General features: G+C 42.2%; 1 protein-coding gene across 1 annotated transcript in view; it reads left to right on the top strand.

The window, feature by feature from the left end:
* Nucleotides 1-15,033, top strand: part of LOC311266136 (contactin-associated protein-like 4) — a 93,099-nt gene extending 78,066 nt beyond the window's left edge. Inside the window, exons 18-24 of the mRNA XM_084368337.1 lie at nucleotides 1,545-1,784; nucleotides 3,075-3,299; nucleotides 4,936-5,069; nucleotides 7,155-7,242; nucleotides 10,384-10,602; nucleotides 12,165-12,236; nucleotides 14,009-15,033. Of these exons, the coding sequence (XP_084224463.1) occupies nucleotides 1,545-1,784; nucleotides 3,075-3,299; nucleotides 4,936-5,069; nucleotides 7,155-7,242; nucleotides 10,384-10,602; nucleotides 12,165-12,236; nucleotides 14,009-14,205 (1,175 nt within the window). The 3' untranslated portion in view covers nucleotides 14,206-15,033. The remainder of the gene's footprint in view (nucleotides 1-1,544; nucleotides 1,785-3,074; nucleotides 3,300-4,935; nucleotides 5,070-7,154; nucleotides 7,243-10,383; nucleotides 10,603-12,164; nucleotides 12,237-14,008) is intronic.
* The last annotated feature ends 798 nt before the right edge of the window (nucleotides 15,034-15,831 follow it).

Raw genomic sequence — 15,831 nt, 5'->3', positions numbered from 1 at the left:
GAAGGGAAATATTGTTCTTATTGCTTCACTCCAGCTTAAGTAACTAGTTACTTTACAAGTTAAGATTTAACCACACAAACAAAAGACGACCTCCTGAAATACGATGTTTTATTGTAAGTGAAACTGCCCAACAGTGTGATCAGGTACTGCTGTGAGTTGATTAATCAACTAATTGATTAATCATCAGAAAATTATTTTATGTCATTCTTCATGTGAAAACTTTTCATGTTTCCAGCTTCAGAAGTGTGAGGATTTGCTGTTTGATTTTCAGTCCAGTACATTTACTTTTTAATACTTTTAAAAGTCCTTATGAACACACGATCTTGTTTCTTAAAAGTTAAGACGCTATGTAAAACAGAAATAAGACAGAATGTGATCATTTGCTCATCCTTTCTTAAGTTTACTCAATTAAAAATAGTACAAAAGACAGTACATTTAATGTTTAACATCATCAACTTCAGTAAATGTAAATGTAAGCTAAGTATGTTTCTGCAAAACAGTAGATAAGTTCAAAATGAACATTTCTTTATGTTGCATTGTTTGTTTAGGTCAAAGTTTCTGTTTCTCTCTTGTCACAACACTGCACTTATACTGTGTTTAGGTTTAGGCACAAAAACCGCTTGGTTAAGGTTCAGAAAACATAATTGTTTAGCTTAAAATATCTGTTTTAGTCGCCACAAAAACGTCTGGAGATGGTCCGACTTCTTGTGTAGTCGGCTGGAAATGTCGTGAACGTGATATGCCACGTCTGGTACAAATGTCAACCCAAGACGTATCTGTGGTTTGCAGAATCCGACTGTTGTCTCTCCTCTTGTTTCTTGTCTTTATGTATCAATGCACAATACACAGATTTGAGTGGTTGATGTAATTGGTCTGTGAGTTTCTGGAGCTGCTATTACATTTAAAGGCTTGATAACTGTGCCGGTTAAAATAGAAATGCTCCATAAATATGGTTCAGACATGATGGCGTCTGGGATGGACCCTGACACCCTGACAGCGGTCCACCTATTGGTGATCTGGGGGTAGATGGAGAGGTTACGGCTCTTACTTTTCAGTGCAGGACTTTTAAAATCTAATGGAGTAAACTTTTACTCATGGATCTGAATACCTCCCCGTCGCTGCCAGTGAGCGGCCCGGCATTAGGCAGACAGCTGATGAAAGTTATGCCCCCGATTCAGTTTCCACCTCCAGCTTGTTGCCTCATTGCCGTTTCATCGTTCGTGTCATTTTATAAGAAGAGCGCTGACAGTCAGAAGCTCGTGGGGGAGCAGAGGCGACGTGTGGATTCACTGTAGATGACAGGAGGAGGAGAAATGAACAACTGGAGAGAAAGAAAACATACTGACTTGTCGACACACAAAGGAATAAGTGAAAGGCTGGGACAGGGAGGACAGGGTGCGCTGGTGTGTTGCAGGCAATCCTTCTGTGAAGACAGGAATATTTGTCACCTCTTTGTTCTGGTGGCTCTTACATCTGCTGATATCTCAAATGTAAATTTAATGCTGGTGTCAGACTTTTTTAAAATGTATTTCTGACATTTGCAGGAGGCACAGCGTCCAGGCAGAAGGGCTTCAGGGGCTGCATTCGCTCTCTGCAGCTGAACGGCGTCACCCTGGACCTGGAGGAGAGGGCGAGGATCACGCCCGGCGTCAGACCCGGCTGCCCGGGTCACTGCAGCAGCTACGGCTCGTTCTGCCAGAACCGGGGCCGCTGTGTGGAGAGAGTCAACGGCTTCCACTGTGACTGCGGCCTGTCGGCATACACTGGAGTCTTCTGCAATACAGGTAACACATGAGCAGAGTTTTCTTGCGGGTGGTGAAGTTTGTGATGCTACCAGCTAGTTTGGTAGAAAAGCTTGCTGTTATTCGTATTTGTAAGAAGGTGATTCTGGTGCAGACGTCGTTTAAGAAGGCTAAAGTACAAACTTTGTTCAGTGAAAGTGACTTTTTAAAGCCCAAAGACGTTAAAGTACGGTATTTGATATTCAAATTTTTTGCCTCTGGGTTGCCTTCAGTTGTGCCACCTGCCTTGATCACCCTGACAGAAACCTGTCCATCACTTTCTAAGACGCTGCACAGCGTAGCTTGATGTCTCCATCCCCGCCGTCTGCTCTGCATTAGTTTGCACATACATCTGAGCAGCCAAGGTTAAAGCTGTTGTGATGTCTTGTGTCAGCTTCTAGTTCCTTTAGAAGAAAATAACTTTTTTCCTGAGCAGAGTCTTGAACTTCTGTCTCCGTCAGGATGACTTCTGATGACTCTTTCAGGTCCCACAGGCAGTTATAATGGGATGAATTCCCTCAAGCTCACATTGTAATACAAATACAGTACAGATGAGAATGTGAGTAATGATGGCGTGGGTGTTTATCTGCTGTTCGAGGATCTATATTAGCTCGGAGAACTTTGTACCGCTTTTCCTGCACTCGTATGACGTCAAAGATTATTGCAAATAGTGTCCGTTTGATGAGCTGGAGTCTATTTTAGTCCATTCTTCTCTGTTTCCTGAGTAATAATGCATCATCACACTGATGCTTTTCATGAGTTCACTAGTGTAAGCGAGTCCTCTTAATCCTCCTCACACCTACAGCAATAGTGACATCTACTGAACTTACTCATCTGCCCCGTCGTGCTGCGTGGCAAGAGTTTGTTTTTAACATTTTTGTGAGTCACCGTGACGCTCGAGCTGTCGGAAAAAAATGAAAGCGAGGATCAAATACTGTAGATGTAAAGACCAGTTTCTGTAATTAGTTTCAACTGTCTGCAGATATTGTGAGAAGAGCTTTGTGTTCTCTCGCCAGCTCATCACACGCATGCGAAAGCCTCCCCTGGAAGTTAATTAAAGTTTGGAAACTCTGTTATAGATGGTCTAAATATATGTATTATACCATCACCAAGAAATAAATCATTTCTTTTACGAGTAGAAGTCAGCACCTTGTGGAAAGCAGAAAAAATATTTAAAGTGATGTTTGTTTTAGGTGACTTCCTGTCCGTTGTGCAGTCAGCGATCCCCTCCTTCCTTGTATACATCTGCAACAAATCAGACATGTACTCTTTTAACTCTCCCCGTTCCTCCAGAGGTGTCGGCCAGCTTCAAGTCGGGGACCTCCGTCAGCTACACCTTCAAGGAGCCGTACGAGCTGAGCAGGAACAGCAGCGCTCTGCCGTCCTCCATCTACTCGGACGCGACGCTGAGAGGAGAGAACGTCTCCCTGAGCTTCAGGACCAACCAGAGTCCGGCTGTGCTGTTCTACGTCAGCTCCTACTACAGAGAGCACCTGGCCCTGCTCATCAACAAGCACGGTGAGGAGGCTTTTATTTTGAAGGAGGTTGTTTTTGTTCGGCTGTAGCTCAAGCTCGAGGTGGAGTATCTTATTTTGATTTAATTCTCGCTCCTTCCTCTTTTTTTGTTCTTCTTTGTGGGTTTCATTTACTCGGATTATTCAAACTTGAAAGTTTCTTGCTTCTTTCTTCACTTTTAATACAACGTTCCTCAAATCTCGTATTTTCTTGTTCTCACCTCTAATTACTCCCCTTTGGCTTTGCATCATTTTCTCTTTCTCTCATTTTTTGTTGAGATTACAAGTCAATTCAATATAGTTTTCTTTTCGCCTCCCTTCATCCTTTTTCAATTACTTTTTCCTCCTCCCGGCCTCTCATCGTGCCTCTCCTCCCGTCCTGCTCTCATCCTCTCAGTCATCCCTGTCATCTTCTCCTGATATCGACCTCTCCTCCTCTCCTTCCTCCTCTCTCCTCCTCCTCCTCCTCCTCCTCCGCTGTGCTCTGCAGCTTTACCAGATCTATCAGGATCTGTCAGATCTTTCCTCTCTCTGGTTTCACCCCGTCAGCCTCTGTTGCCTTTTAATCCGTCCAGCCTGGCCGGCTATTGTGTTTTGTCTCAGGCCGGAGAAAAAATAGTCTTCGCTGGTCTTATCACCGAGACCTGATGGGGAAGTAAAGTTCGGTGGGCTGCTAATGGGCGGCAGGTCGGTGTGCTGCCGAAAAAAACAGGCGAAAACTTGCTGATGTGTTTTACCAACTTTTGCATGAAATAATTATGTTGTGATATTTGGCTTTTAAGAGTAGTAGGAGGCACTTTGAATACAAAATAACATTTTCAGCATGCAGGAGTTGAGTAAAATCGGCACTTTGCGGCTAGATTAGGTGTAAATGGATTTCCTGCTGTTAATGAGCCAGAGAAAGCTGATGGACAGCGGGGCATTAAGGTTTTCATGCTGACCGTGGAGTCGTCAGGTAAATGCACTTATGCTGAAGTGTCCAATTAAATCCCTGAGAGCTTTCTCTTATTTTCCCTCAGATGGCTCATTTCTTTTTTACCCTCGACTGCAGTTACGCCTCCTCAGCCCAAACAAAGCCTCTCTACTTAAGGCGTCCTTTAACGAATACATTTGTTATCGGAGCGGCAGGAGGCGGCCGGAGGTCCTCCTACAATGACTTATTATTCCTTCACATTTCCTCTGAGAGAAGACAGGCAGTCAGTTGTAGTCGTAAGGCTTTGATATTTAATATATCGTGTTTATTTTCACTAATATAACTCATATATTGTAAAGAACAAACTGTCTCTTGGCCCTTTTTTGTTGAATCTGCTCTTAATGTTCTGAATACTAGAATTTATTACATTTAATAAGATTAGTTCTGTTATTGATAGGGAATTATCTTTTATCCTCTTAATATAGAAGTCTTAATTAAAAGAACAACCACTTCTTTAAAGTGTTCAGATTTATCTTCGAAGGATTAAGTGTGTTTACGCCGTCAGTGAAGATAACGCGACATGACGAGGCCATTTCCAGGAAAAAGAAAAAACTTTGAGATAATGATGTTTCAAACGTAAATCTCTCTCTGAAGCTCTGACAAATTTTCCTTTTCTGTGAGATCTGAGATGTAACCCCGAGTCTTTGATGTGTGTTTTTATGCGCAGACATGCTGGAGGTGAGATACAAGCTGGACGGCGGCAGAGACGCTGAAGTGTTGAGAAGCAGAGTGAGGAGCCTGGCCAACGGACAGCTGCACACCGTCGCCATCAGGAGGCTGTCGGACTCTGTGTCCGTGCAGGTAAAAACACCTCATCCCCTCATCACGCATAACTAAAACCTTAGTTTCCTACATCCACCAGACACGGAGCAACATGAGAATCTCTTTGGTTACAAATGTAATCCAGTATTTACTCTCCTTTTTGCTTTGGTTTGGTCTCCACCAATTCAGAAAAACAGCAACAGAAGGCTCATCTTTGCCTTAGTTAACTCGTGCAGGTCTGACCGCAGGATCTTTTGTGTTCATTCGTCCCAAACAGCCAGAATATAATCATATCTTTACGTCTTTGATCTATATATGTTTTAAATGTTCAACTTTATGTTTCATCTTCAGTTGCTGGCCCCTGTGTTTGATGTAAGTTTATAAGTAACACTGGATAAAAGTTTATTGTGTTACCTTATTGACACATTACATACTGTGACTAGGTTCTTCGTTTAAAGATGGATGTAAACAGTCTGCAGATACGGTGGACGCTTGTTTACGTCCGCTTAAAAATGGAGTCTCTGCTTTATTTACCTGTTGTGAATCGTAGTATCGACGGTGCTGCAAACGGGTTGAGATATAAATCGGCTTCACAAAAGTTAGAAAAACGATTACGGTGAGCTCTCCTCCTTCCACTGAACAGCTCCGGATCAGAATCCAGTGCGACTCCGGGTGTTGATTGCAGAGTTGCATATTTATCCTCAGAAGTTTTAGCACTGCAAGCATCTGTTTCACGTTGCACAGAGTCAATCAATCACTTCACAAACATTTCTTGATTCAGTACAATGCACCTCACATTCTTTACATAGCCCCTCTAGGCTGGACTGTAGAGATTTTTCAGCTTGTTTGCCTTTTTTTAGATAAGAAATGTGTTCTGTCGGCGTGAAAACGGATCTAACTTCCCTTGTTCCTGTCGGACTGAACCAGGACGCCTCAGTCTAATCAACACATGTGTTTACACCGGCTGCAGAACGGCCTGCGACTCGCACACAGTAACTGTAACCGCTCTGAATTACTTATACAGGTGCAGGGGTAAAACATGTTTACGTATTTATTAATCTACATTATTTGAAAGCAATTGAAACATCGGCCATGAACACATCTGGTATTATAACAACTTAACTAAAGTTAAAACTCTTATGCCTGCTTACAAGTACATTATATTGTGTTATAAACTGTTTATTAAAGTCTTTAAAGCACTTATTGAGGCTGAGTAGGCGGACTTGTAGTGTTGCCATGTTTTTGGGCTTCATGTCCGCTTTCTTTTGACTCACACACACGAGTTCATACGAAGTTTATTCTGCAGGTGTTGCAGATATGATCCTTTTTCCATGTTTGCCAAAGAAGGCACTTATCCCAAGGGCAAACACGATGACATACACACAGGCAGTCCCATCTACTCCCTCTGCGTATGGTATTGTGATATTCCTCTATAAAATAAAGCCTCAGTCAGCACTTTACTCTAAATGCAGCCACCAGCAGCAGCTGTCCTGGATGCAGCTACGGCAGGCCGGCAGGGACAATCTCCACATTAAAGCAGCGCCAGTTGAAATATGAAGCATCCTAATCGTATCTGGATCTACTGAATGTCTTATCTTGTTAACAACAGCCACAGATGATATATGAGGTGAACTTCATCTAACCAGGAGCCGGCAGCCTGAATGTCTGTATAATTATCAACACTCTGAAATACAAGGTGACCTCATCTCGAACAGGTGCAGCCGCCTGATTCACTGTGTAGCGAGGCTGCGTTTAAAATATAAGGTGCATCGCATCTTATCAGTTTCCATCGCCTTGAATCATTATATCTTTAGAAACACACTCCAAAGGCACGAGGCTCAGTTCAGTCTGCAGAAAGATATCTCCACAACTATTTACAACCGAGTTACATAAAACTGTGTGTTCTGGCACCTACAAGATAAATCCTAAAGTTTCTGGAGCACATTTGCGCTCCTCACAGGTAGAAACCTTGCCGTCTTTGACTCTCCATGAGTTTTTTTCCTTCAAGATTTCATCTTTGCATTGGAGATATCCACTGGAAGGGTTCTCCAAAGCAAGATGCTTCATTTTCACGATGGAAAACACAATTTTGAAAGTAACTTAGTAATAATTCTTCTCCTCCAGATCGACCAAAACGCCAGAGAAGAGTTCAATCTGACGTCTGACGGAGAATTCAACGCCATCAAGTCACTGGTGTTGGGCAAAGTGCACGGTAAGACTTGCAACTTGATTTGACAGAAGATAAATGACTTGAGACTCGCCTTGGAAGACTTGACTTGAGATATGATGACTTGAATGAGTTTTTTGTACACATTCATTTTCATTAAATGTTTAATGAAAGAGTGAGGATTATAAAAACCCTATAAAATAATATTATTCTCAAGTTTTAATTGAAATAAATCCAGTAATGTATCAGTGTTAATATTCTTAACATGGGTGAAAATAAGATAAATCAATAGAATAAAATAAAATAGCAAACCCTGATTAAAAAATCAGCTTGTTTGCTTCCTGAACTTCCAGCTGTTCTGGTTCCAGTAAGCTGTCAAAACAAATCTTGCAGAGCGTGATGCATAATTGATCAGTTGTTGTAAAAATGTGTTGCACCTTTCACTTTCCATCATAACAAGGGGAGATAAAAGCCAAGAAACATGTTGGACGGCTTCCAGAGGCCTCAGTCAGTAAAGATGTGTTTAGCTTCAGTAAGTCAGCGCAGGGTAAAGTTAAACCAGAACTGAGCTTTACTCTGACGCACCTGCGCAGATTTTAATCCTGTAAGAAGAAGCGTCACCTCTGGGAGGGCTGAAACCACATCCTGACTGAGCTCCTGGAGAAGGACCTGTAACAGACTTCGGGGTGAGACGGTAATTGGCTCCGTCATGACTTATTCATGTCCTCTTTGAGATGTAAGCTGTTAATAACACGAGGGGCTGAGAGGCTTCAGGCCGCAGTCACAGCTCTCTGATAAGACAGACGTACAAACCGCTCTGTCAGTTTAAAGGGAAACAAACTGATTATTAAAAGTGAAACTTGAGTCTGCCGCCTGGTTCAGCTTTCATTAGAGGCACGCATCAGGTGTCACCAGATAATGATCAGAATAAAATGAAGGATTCTGCACAAATACAACATATATCTAGAAGTGTCCTGCGCATGATTTCTGTGAGTGTTTTTGCATTTTGCTTAGTTTAATTCAACTTGACTCTTCACTAGAATATTCTTATAACCAAGTGTAGTGAAAGAAACGTGTGTGTGTGTGTGCACTTGTAACGGTGGACCTCGAAGTCGTAACACTCACTGTAACGTAATCTCTGGAGCAGCTCGGCCAGTCAAAGTTACATCCACTCAAAGTGCTTGTTTTTGCCACTGACAGGCTGAGGTTGTTGTCTGACGAGATTACAGAAAGGATTTCTACTGAGAGAGAGCTCTGATTAAACACGTCTCGTTCAAGGAGAAGTCTCAGTTTCAGTCTTTGCCTCATCTAGATCGTCAAAATCTGTTAATTATTCAGACACGATTTTGGAAATAGTTCTTTGTCGTGCGATTTTCACTGTCGTCTTCCTGCAACAACTCACCTCTTGTAAGATCCTTGAACGAGACTTGTTTCCCTATATGAGCATCTTATAAGGACTTATAAGGGCCTCGTAACCTGTTCACTAACGCTTATGTACATAATGCATGAACAAAAACTGATTAATTTGTGTATGTTTTATAAGATTTCAGAAGATTTCTACCCTGTTAATGCTAGAAAGTATAGTCACTCACAGTTTGGGCCATTACATTATAAAAAAATCTTCTGTACTGACGACAAAATTGTCATTTGGCAGCTTCTTTTCACCGTGTCGGACTCTGGTTTCTGCCTAAAACACCCAACATCTGTTAGTCTATTGTCAAATGACTCAAAACAACTAAATGTACAATAATTCTGAATCCATTTGTCATAGCAAACCATGCACACCACATATCTCAGAGAGTAACTAAGACAGCTCCTCTCACCGTCTTTGTCTTTGTGGCTGTAAAGCTGCAGCGCGGTGTAACTGGGCTCAGTGTGTTTTAACCCCGTCATGTCAGGATGTGACCGGTCCTCCCCTCTGTCAAACCAGCGGAGGCAGAGAGTCAGATCAGGATCAGAAAAGCAGCAGGAAAGTGGATTTTCTGTCGTTTTCCTGCCAACCCTGTCATCCATCAGCCTAACTAATGGACCCGGAAGGAATACAGAGAGACGGAGGAGGAGAGGGAGGCGATGGAGTAACGAGTGTTTCGGCTGAGAGGAGCTTACAGGCGGCTGTAATGTTTCCTGCCGCTCTCATCAACATGCAGATGTGTTGTGGTAAAAAAACCACAGCCACCTCTCGGTTATTGATGCAGCTGTTTACAGCGGTGATGTCAGCGCTCGCAGCTGCTGTTTACACGGCCGCGAACGAGTGGAGGTGAAGGATGAGCTGATGGGACGCGAGTCAATAAAGTGAACAGATAGAGGTGAGAGTGCGCATCTGTCTCGAGGAGTGATGGATGTGGCCGGGAAGCTGAGTCATTGACAGTCTGTCTGCTGCATTGAGCGTGCGCGATGATCATTAGAGTCGATGTGCAGCCGCTATTGTCCCACTGTGATAACAGGGGAATGTGAAGCGGAGTCAATGAAGCTGTCAGTGTGTGTCGTGATGTTTATTGGGCGAGAGAGAACAGCCTCTTAAAGAAAGGTTAAAAGTTCAGTCGCTAGTGCAGGGACATAAAGGTTTCTTTCTGTAACGCTTAAAGCTTCCAGTTAGTTTATTCGTTAAGGCTCGTTTATGGTCAAGGTTAGATACAGATGTGGCCTTCTGTCAGTACTCTGCGCTCATTTCTAAATACTGTATGTTGGTGCGCGCCAACATATTTCGATTGAGCAGCAAAGGGAAGATTTTGGCTTTGAGAGGGGGGTAAATAACATCTTTTTCATATTGATTTTGGATCTCTGGGCTTCCAGAGACTTCGATTACGCCAGAACAGCTGTTTTATTGCATTTTAAGTCCTTATTTACCTCAGTTGTTCAGGAGAATGCTGCAATGCTGTTTTTTGCTGTGAAGCTCCAGAAACCTTCATCCGGCTTTCCATCTGGATTTTTTCTTGAACTTAGCTTTTATCTTGATTTTGTTTTAGTCAGATATTCAAACTCTTCCTCAGCTGTACAGTTGATAAGGGAGAGGAAAGAAGTCTGAAGAGCAGGACTGTATCGGGAAAACTCTCTGGTTTTAATAATCAGACCTATTTTAAAACATTGTACGACAAAAGCAGTGCTGCATTACTCAAAGCCTCCTCCTCCTTCTTCTTCTTCTTCTTCTTCTTCTTCTTCTTCTTCTTCTTCTTCTTCTCCCTCCAGACTCTGATGATTTGGATCCAGACTTGGCCAGATTGGCGTCTCTGGGTTTCACCGGCTGTCTGTCGGTGGTCAGCTTTAACTCCATCAGCCCTCTGAAAGCTGCTCTGCTCCACCCGGACACCAGCCCCGTCATCATCACCGGACCTTTACTTCAGTCCAGCTGCGGCTCCTCCGCCTCAGCCAATCCCTACGCAGCGGAGAACACACACCACCTGTCAGGTAGGAGAGGAGAAGTCGGTGTGCGGGTTTAAAGTTTCACTTGACAAACAGTTGAAGTCTTGTGAGAGTTAATGTACTGATGGTTTAAAGGTTACGGTGAGAGGAGGTGTTGAGTTTATACGTTTGTATTGAGTTGGCAGCTTGAAATACATTTTGAATTGATCTTCTGGCTGTGGGCAGGTGAGGTCTGAGTGCACTGGGGAAAGTGGTGAGAAACATATTATTTTAGGATTTACTGTTTTTCTGGGTTTCTTCCACGCTGACTGGTTGGACGAGCAGACTCTCTCCCAGCTGACCTTTCTTATATATTCATTTTTAATTTTTGCTGATGTTTGTGTTGGTCGCCAGTTTATTGAGCTGCCGTCTGCGCTGGTCGGATGTTTTTTTTCGACCTTCGGGTCATAAACAAGGCCGGATTACCAACCAGGTAAAGCAGGCAACTGCCCCGAAGCAGCAGACGCCCTGAATCGATGATAAATTGAACTAATTACACATTTATTAGGTAACTTTCACAACTATATCAGCTACGAGAGGTTCTTATTACCTAAACTTTGTTTTTTGTTTTTTTACAGTTTCTTGACATTCTTACATGGTGGATGTTCATGATCATCAAAATCACCACAAATAAAGGTTTTTTTTGGCCACTTGGGGGCAGCAGAAACGAGCTGTGAACACAACATTGACATATTATCACCTTTTAAATTGGTATGGGAAACAAACAGCTGCTTATTACCTCCAGCAGGGAGGTTGTGTTTGGGCCCATGTCCGTTTGTTGGTTGGTTTGTTAGTAGGAATTACACAAAAACTACTTAACGGATATTTACAAAACTTGAATGTAGATGGATCTCAGCTCAGAATAGACCTCATTAACTTTTGGTGCGGATCTAGACAAAGGAATGGATCCAGGAACTTTTTCTCATTTTCTTTAACATGATCAATGTTTATTCTTTTTAAAAGTGATATTTAAAGTCGACTACAGTTGTGCTGCTGTTCTCTGCTACTAGCCGAGTAAAGTCGTACCTCGCTGCCTTGTTATATTCATCTTCATACTGACTGACAAAATAAATACAAGAATTAAACATTGATGCATGCATAGAAATCTGTACATTTCCTTTGTTTCTGCATATGTGTCCATCCTATCTGCAGCTGCTGTTTCAAACTGTACAAGAGGCTCATTAAGTGTTCACACCTTGTTGAGGGGACTCATGACAGTGTGCTTGATGAGATAATTAATTTGGACCACAGAGAGGCGTTTGCAGCAGCATTTCTTTTCCTCCTGTCTTGTTTTAATTCAGCTTCATGCAGCTTTAATAGAGTCCTTTGGAGAGCTGCTGCTGTATTTCCCGTCTGCTGTGAATGATGATACTCTGATGTTGTTTCTGAATTTCTCTCCTTGTCTCTCTCTCCACTTTCTATTCTGACCTTTTTTTTTCTCCGCATCATTTCTTCTTTTCCGTTACTCTTCTCGACATCTCATCTTCTCATTCTCGGTGCCCTTTGGGGTTTTTCGTTTTTCATCCTCCTAACTTTCACTCCTGGCTTTTCTCTTTTCTCTGTTGTAGACCAGTCTGGCTCAGTGGGTTCAGGTCAGCCTTTAGTCAATGCCATCAGGACTGACTCGGCTCTGATTGGAGGTACTGAACTGTTTCTCCATCTTTCACTGCACTGGAAGCTGTTCCACCTTTTTTTTTTGTTTTATTATGTTGGATTCGGAGTCAGAGATCACGCTCAATATTTTATTGATGAAAAAGATATTCGGCGGAAATCCAGCGAAGGTGTTCCATCAAAAGTTCAAAGTTTTTGCAAAATTTTTACTCCTCTGCTCCAGACACATTGATTAAAAGTGACGATTGATTGCCACGAGCAAAAAAAAAAGAGAGAGTCAAAAGTCTTTCTGTGTCCATTAAGTCTCTGAACTCATAAACCTCCACTGATGTAGAAACTTCTCTTCAAATACAAACTAAAGTTAATATAGTATGAAATTGATTTCAGCTGGATTTTGGATTTCCAATTAGTCAAAACTTTTTCTCCGGATAATGAAATGTGCCGAACAGAAGAGTCCAGCTGAGTCCAAATGTGCAAATCTCTTCTCGCTGTCTGTTGAAGTTAGATTAGTAGAACAACCAGCCTGCAGAGTGAAAGAGCTCGAATACCCAGAGGAGGCAGAGATGGACAGAAATCATGTTTCCGACTTCACAGTAGTTTCACAAAGCTCTCTGACTAAAGTCCACCGTGATAGATTCACTCAGCGTGTCAGCCAGCATGCAACGAGACTGTCCAGGACTCAGAGAGATGAACAAATATAAAACTGTCACAGCTGAGTTACAGTATGGACTCTGCTCAGCTGGTTGTCGGACAGGTTTGAACGTCCACTTCAGTAAGTTGGTAAAACTTACTAACTACGTTCAAAGCTCTTATTTTGTAGGATTGTTTTCCCACCTTCCTAACAGCCATACGGTTTACTTCATTTCATTTTGTAGTTTTCATGCGCAATACCACACAATACCAGCTTGATAGACACACAGCAATCAAAGTCTCCTCTGTCTTGGCTCACTAAGAAATCTGCAGCCAATAACAGCCAAGTGAGGTCAACCACACACTCGGCTGTGGCTGCGTTCACCAAAAGATAAAACTCCAAGCAAAGCGAAAAAGGAAATTTGGTTTGCCACTGGAAGCAAATTATTGTATTATTATTTTCCCTTGGCTCAAATATAGAATGGAAGTGAATGGGAAGCAAGTATTGATATGAGTATCAGGTCTTATTGATTGTCATACGGTGCTAATGTCAACAAAGAAATGTTTTTTCTAGACTATGATAAGTTAAAACACTTAACATTTTCATGTTAAAAATCTAAAATATATAATGTGAACTTGGAAAGTAGTTCTCTGTTATGAGTATGTGATTAGTGATAGCTAAACCATGCAAAGTGAAAAAAGGTGTAATTTTCACCTGCTCTTTCAATTAATCTGTTCTATCCAGTGATATCAACTTATTACCATCTTAAAGAAAGGCTGTAAATTATATTTTACAGTGGTAGGTATCTCTGCATTTAGTAGATACATTGGTACAGAACATGTTAAGCCTAGCTTAGCACAAATACTGCAAGCAGGGGGAAGGCTAGCTTAACCAACAGCAGAAATACACCTTTCCAAATCTCCAAAATGATCTTGTTTACATGTAGTGTCTTGTTAGCTAGCAAGCTAGCCACCTTACACAAACTGCATTTTGATTAAGAAATGGGAAAGTCTGCTTCTTGATGCATCTTGGATAGCCCTTCCCACTGCCTCCAGTATTTGTGCAAAGCTAGACCTAACACATCACAGAGATTAAATGAATATCAATCTTCTCATCAAACTCACGATAAGAAATCAAATATATTTTCCGTAAATGTCCTCCACTCTGCAGGTCTCATAGCAGTGGTGATCTTTGTGATCGTGACTGGCCTGGCGATAACTGCCAGATTCCTCTACCGGAGAAAAGAGACGTACCGAAACCAGGAAGTGAAGGGAGTCAATCAGGACGACAGCCCGGATTTCCCTTTCAACAACCAGGCCGACCCCCAGAACGCCTCCAGTGAAAACCCAAAGGAGTATTTTATTTAACCAGAGGTCCTACGTCCTGATGAACTGGTGGGTTTTTGGAGCGGAGGGTGCAGACAGGGGGGCGTCCTGTCAGGCCTCAGGACTTTAAACTGCACTCAGAGCCACTCAGAGACTTCGCTGCAGGCTGTGGCTCTACACAATATGGAAAGCAAAAACAGAACAATTCACACAGTTTTGTCTTTTACTGTATATAATGTATATACTGATGCAGACAGGCGACAGTGCTGGACTTACAAGATGTTGATATTGTTTCAGAAACTGTACATATTCAAAAATGTAAATGTGGAAGTAATGTCTGCAGCAATCTCGAATTAATGTTGCTCTGTCATATTGAAAGGTTGCAAGTGCTCTTGAGCGAAACAAATTTTTGCTTTCGTGGGTTAATTTAACGTATTCAAACACACTTCATTTCAGTGATTCAGGGAGATTGGAATCGTGACTACAGTCTGATGCACTTTTCTGTGACGATAATGAATGGATGTTTGCTTCAGTGGAAGTGGAAATATTTGACCTGTAATTAGGCCCTCAGGAAGAGTACTTCTGTAGGAGTTTGTGTTGGTGGTGTGATCATTTGTAATGCCTTTTTGTTATGTGCAGTGCAACCCAATCGCCAGAATAAATGTTGGCAATGTACATTTCTGCAAACCACAGATGTGTTGAAACTTAACACAGGTTCAATTTTCAATTTTATGTTTGTGACAACGCTGTGCTCATGTTCTGGTTAGGGTTAGGAAACATCAGTTGTTCACTTACCTGGTTCTGTTGCCACAAACTTGACACGTCTCGTTTCAGTTTTGCACCTAAAAATAATAAAAATGCCATGCTTAACATTGGTCTTTTCATTAAGAATGTCCGGTGGTTTCAAGCTTACAAATGTTTAAATGCCATTGAGAACAGTGGTCTCTTGCTACCACAAACTGGTCTCTTTATAAGAATATCTGCTGTTTTCATGCTGACAGATGTTGAAAAGCCATCCAGAACAGCTGTCTCTCGTTAAAAACATTGCACTTAGAAATGCTTAAAGACCATCTAGAATAATGGTCTCTCATTACAAATATCCAGTGGTTTCAAGCTAACAAATGTTGAAAGCTATCTCAAACAGTGGTCTCTCGTCACACTATCTCGAAAAGTGGTCAATCACCATCTTGATCAGTGGTCTCTCACCATCTCGAACATTGGTCCATCACCATCTCGAAAAGTGGTCTCTTGCCATCTCGATCAGTGGTCTCTCGCCATCTCGAACAGTGGTCTCTTACCATCTCGATCACTGGTCTCTCGCCATCTCAATCAGTGGTCTCTCGCTATCTCGAACAGTGGTCCATCGCCATCTCGAAAAGTGGTCTCTTGCCATCTTGATCAGTGGTCTCTCGCCATCTCGATCAGTGGTCTCTCGCCATCTCAAACAGCGGTCTCTCGCCATCTCAAACAGTGGTCTCTCGCCATCTCATGGTCTCTCATTAACAATATCTATTAGTTTCACCCTTACAAACATTGAAACATTGTCTTGAAGCGCGGTCTCTTACTTGGCAACCGTCTCACCTCGCTGTCACACCATCACCAACCCTCACCCAACAGGATATGACAGACGTATTGATACGATGCAAATGAAATTACTGTATCCGTGGT

The sequence above is a fragment of the Pagrus pagrus genome, assembly GCF_965226575.1.
Source record: "Pagrus pagrus genome assembly, chromosome: 12".
Lineage (NCBI taxonomy): Eukaryota > Metazoa > Chordata > Actinopteri > Spariformes > Sparidae > Pagrus > Pagrus pagrus.
Note: the sequence above shows the minus strand (reverse complement) of the source record. Positions and strands in the feature narration are given on the sequence as shown.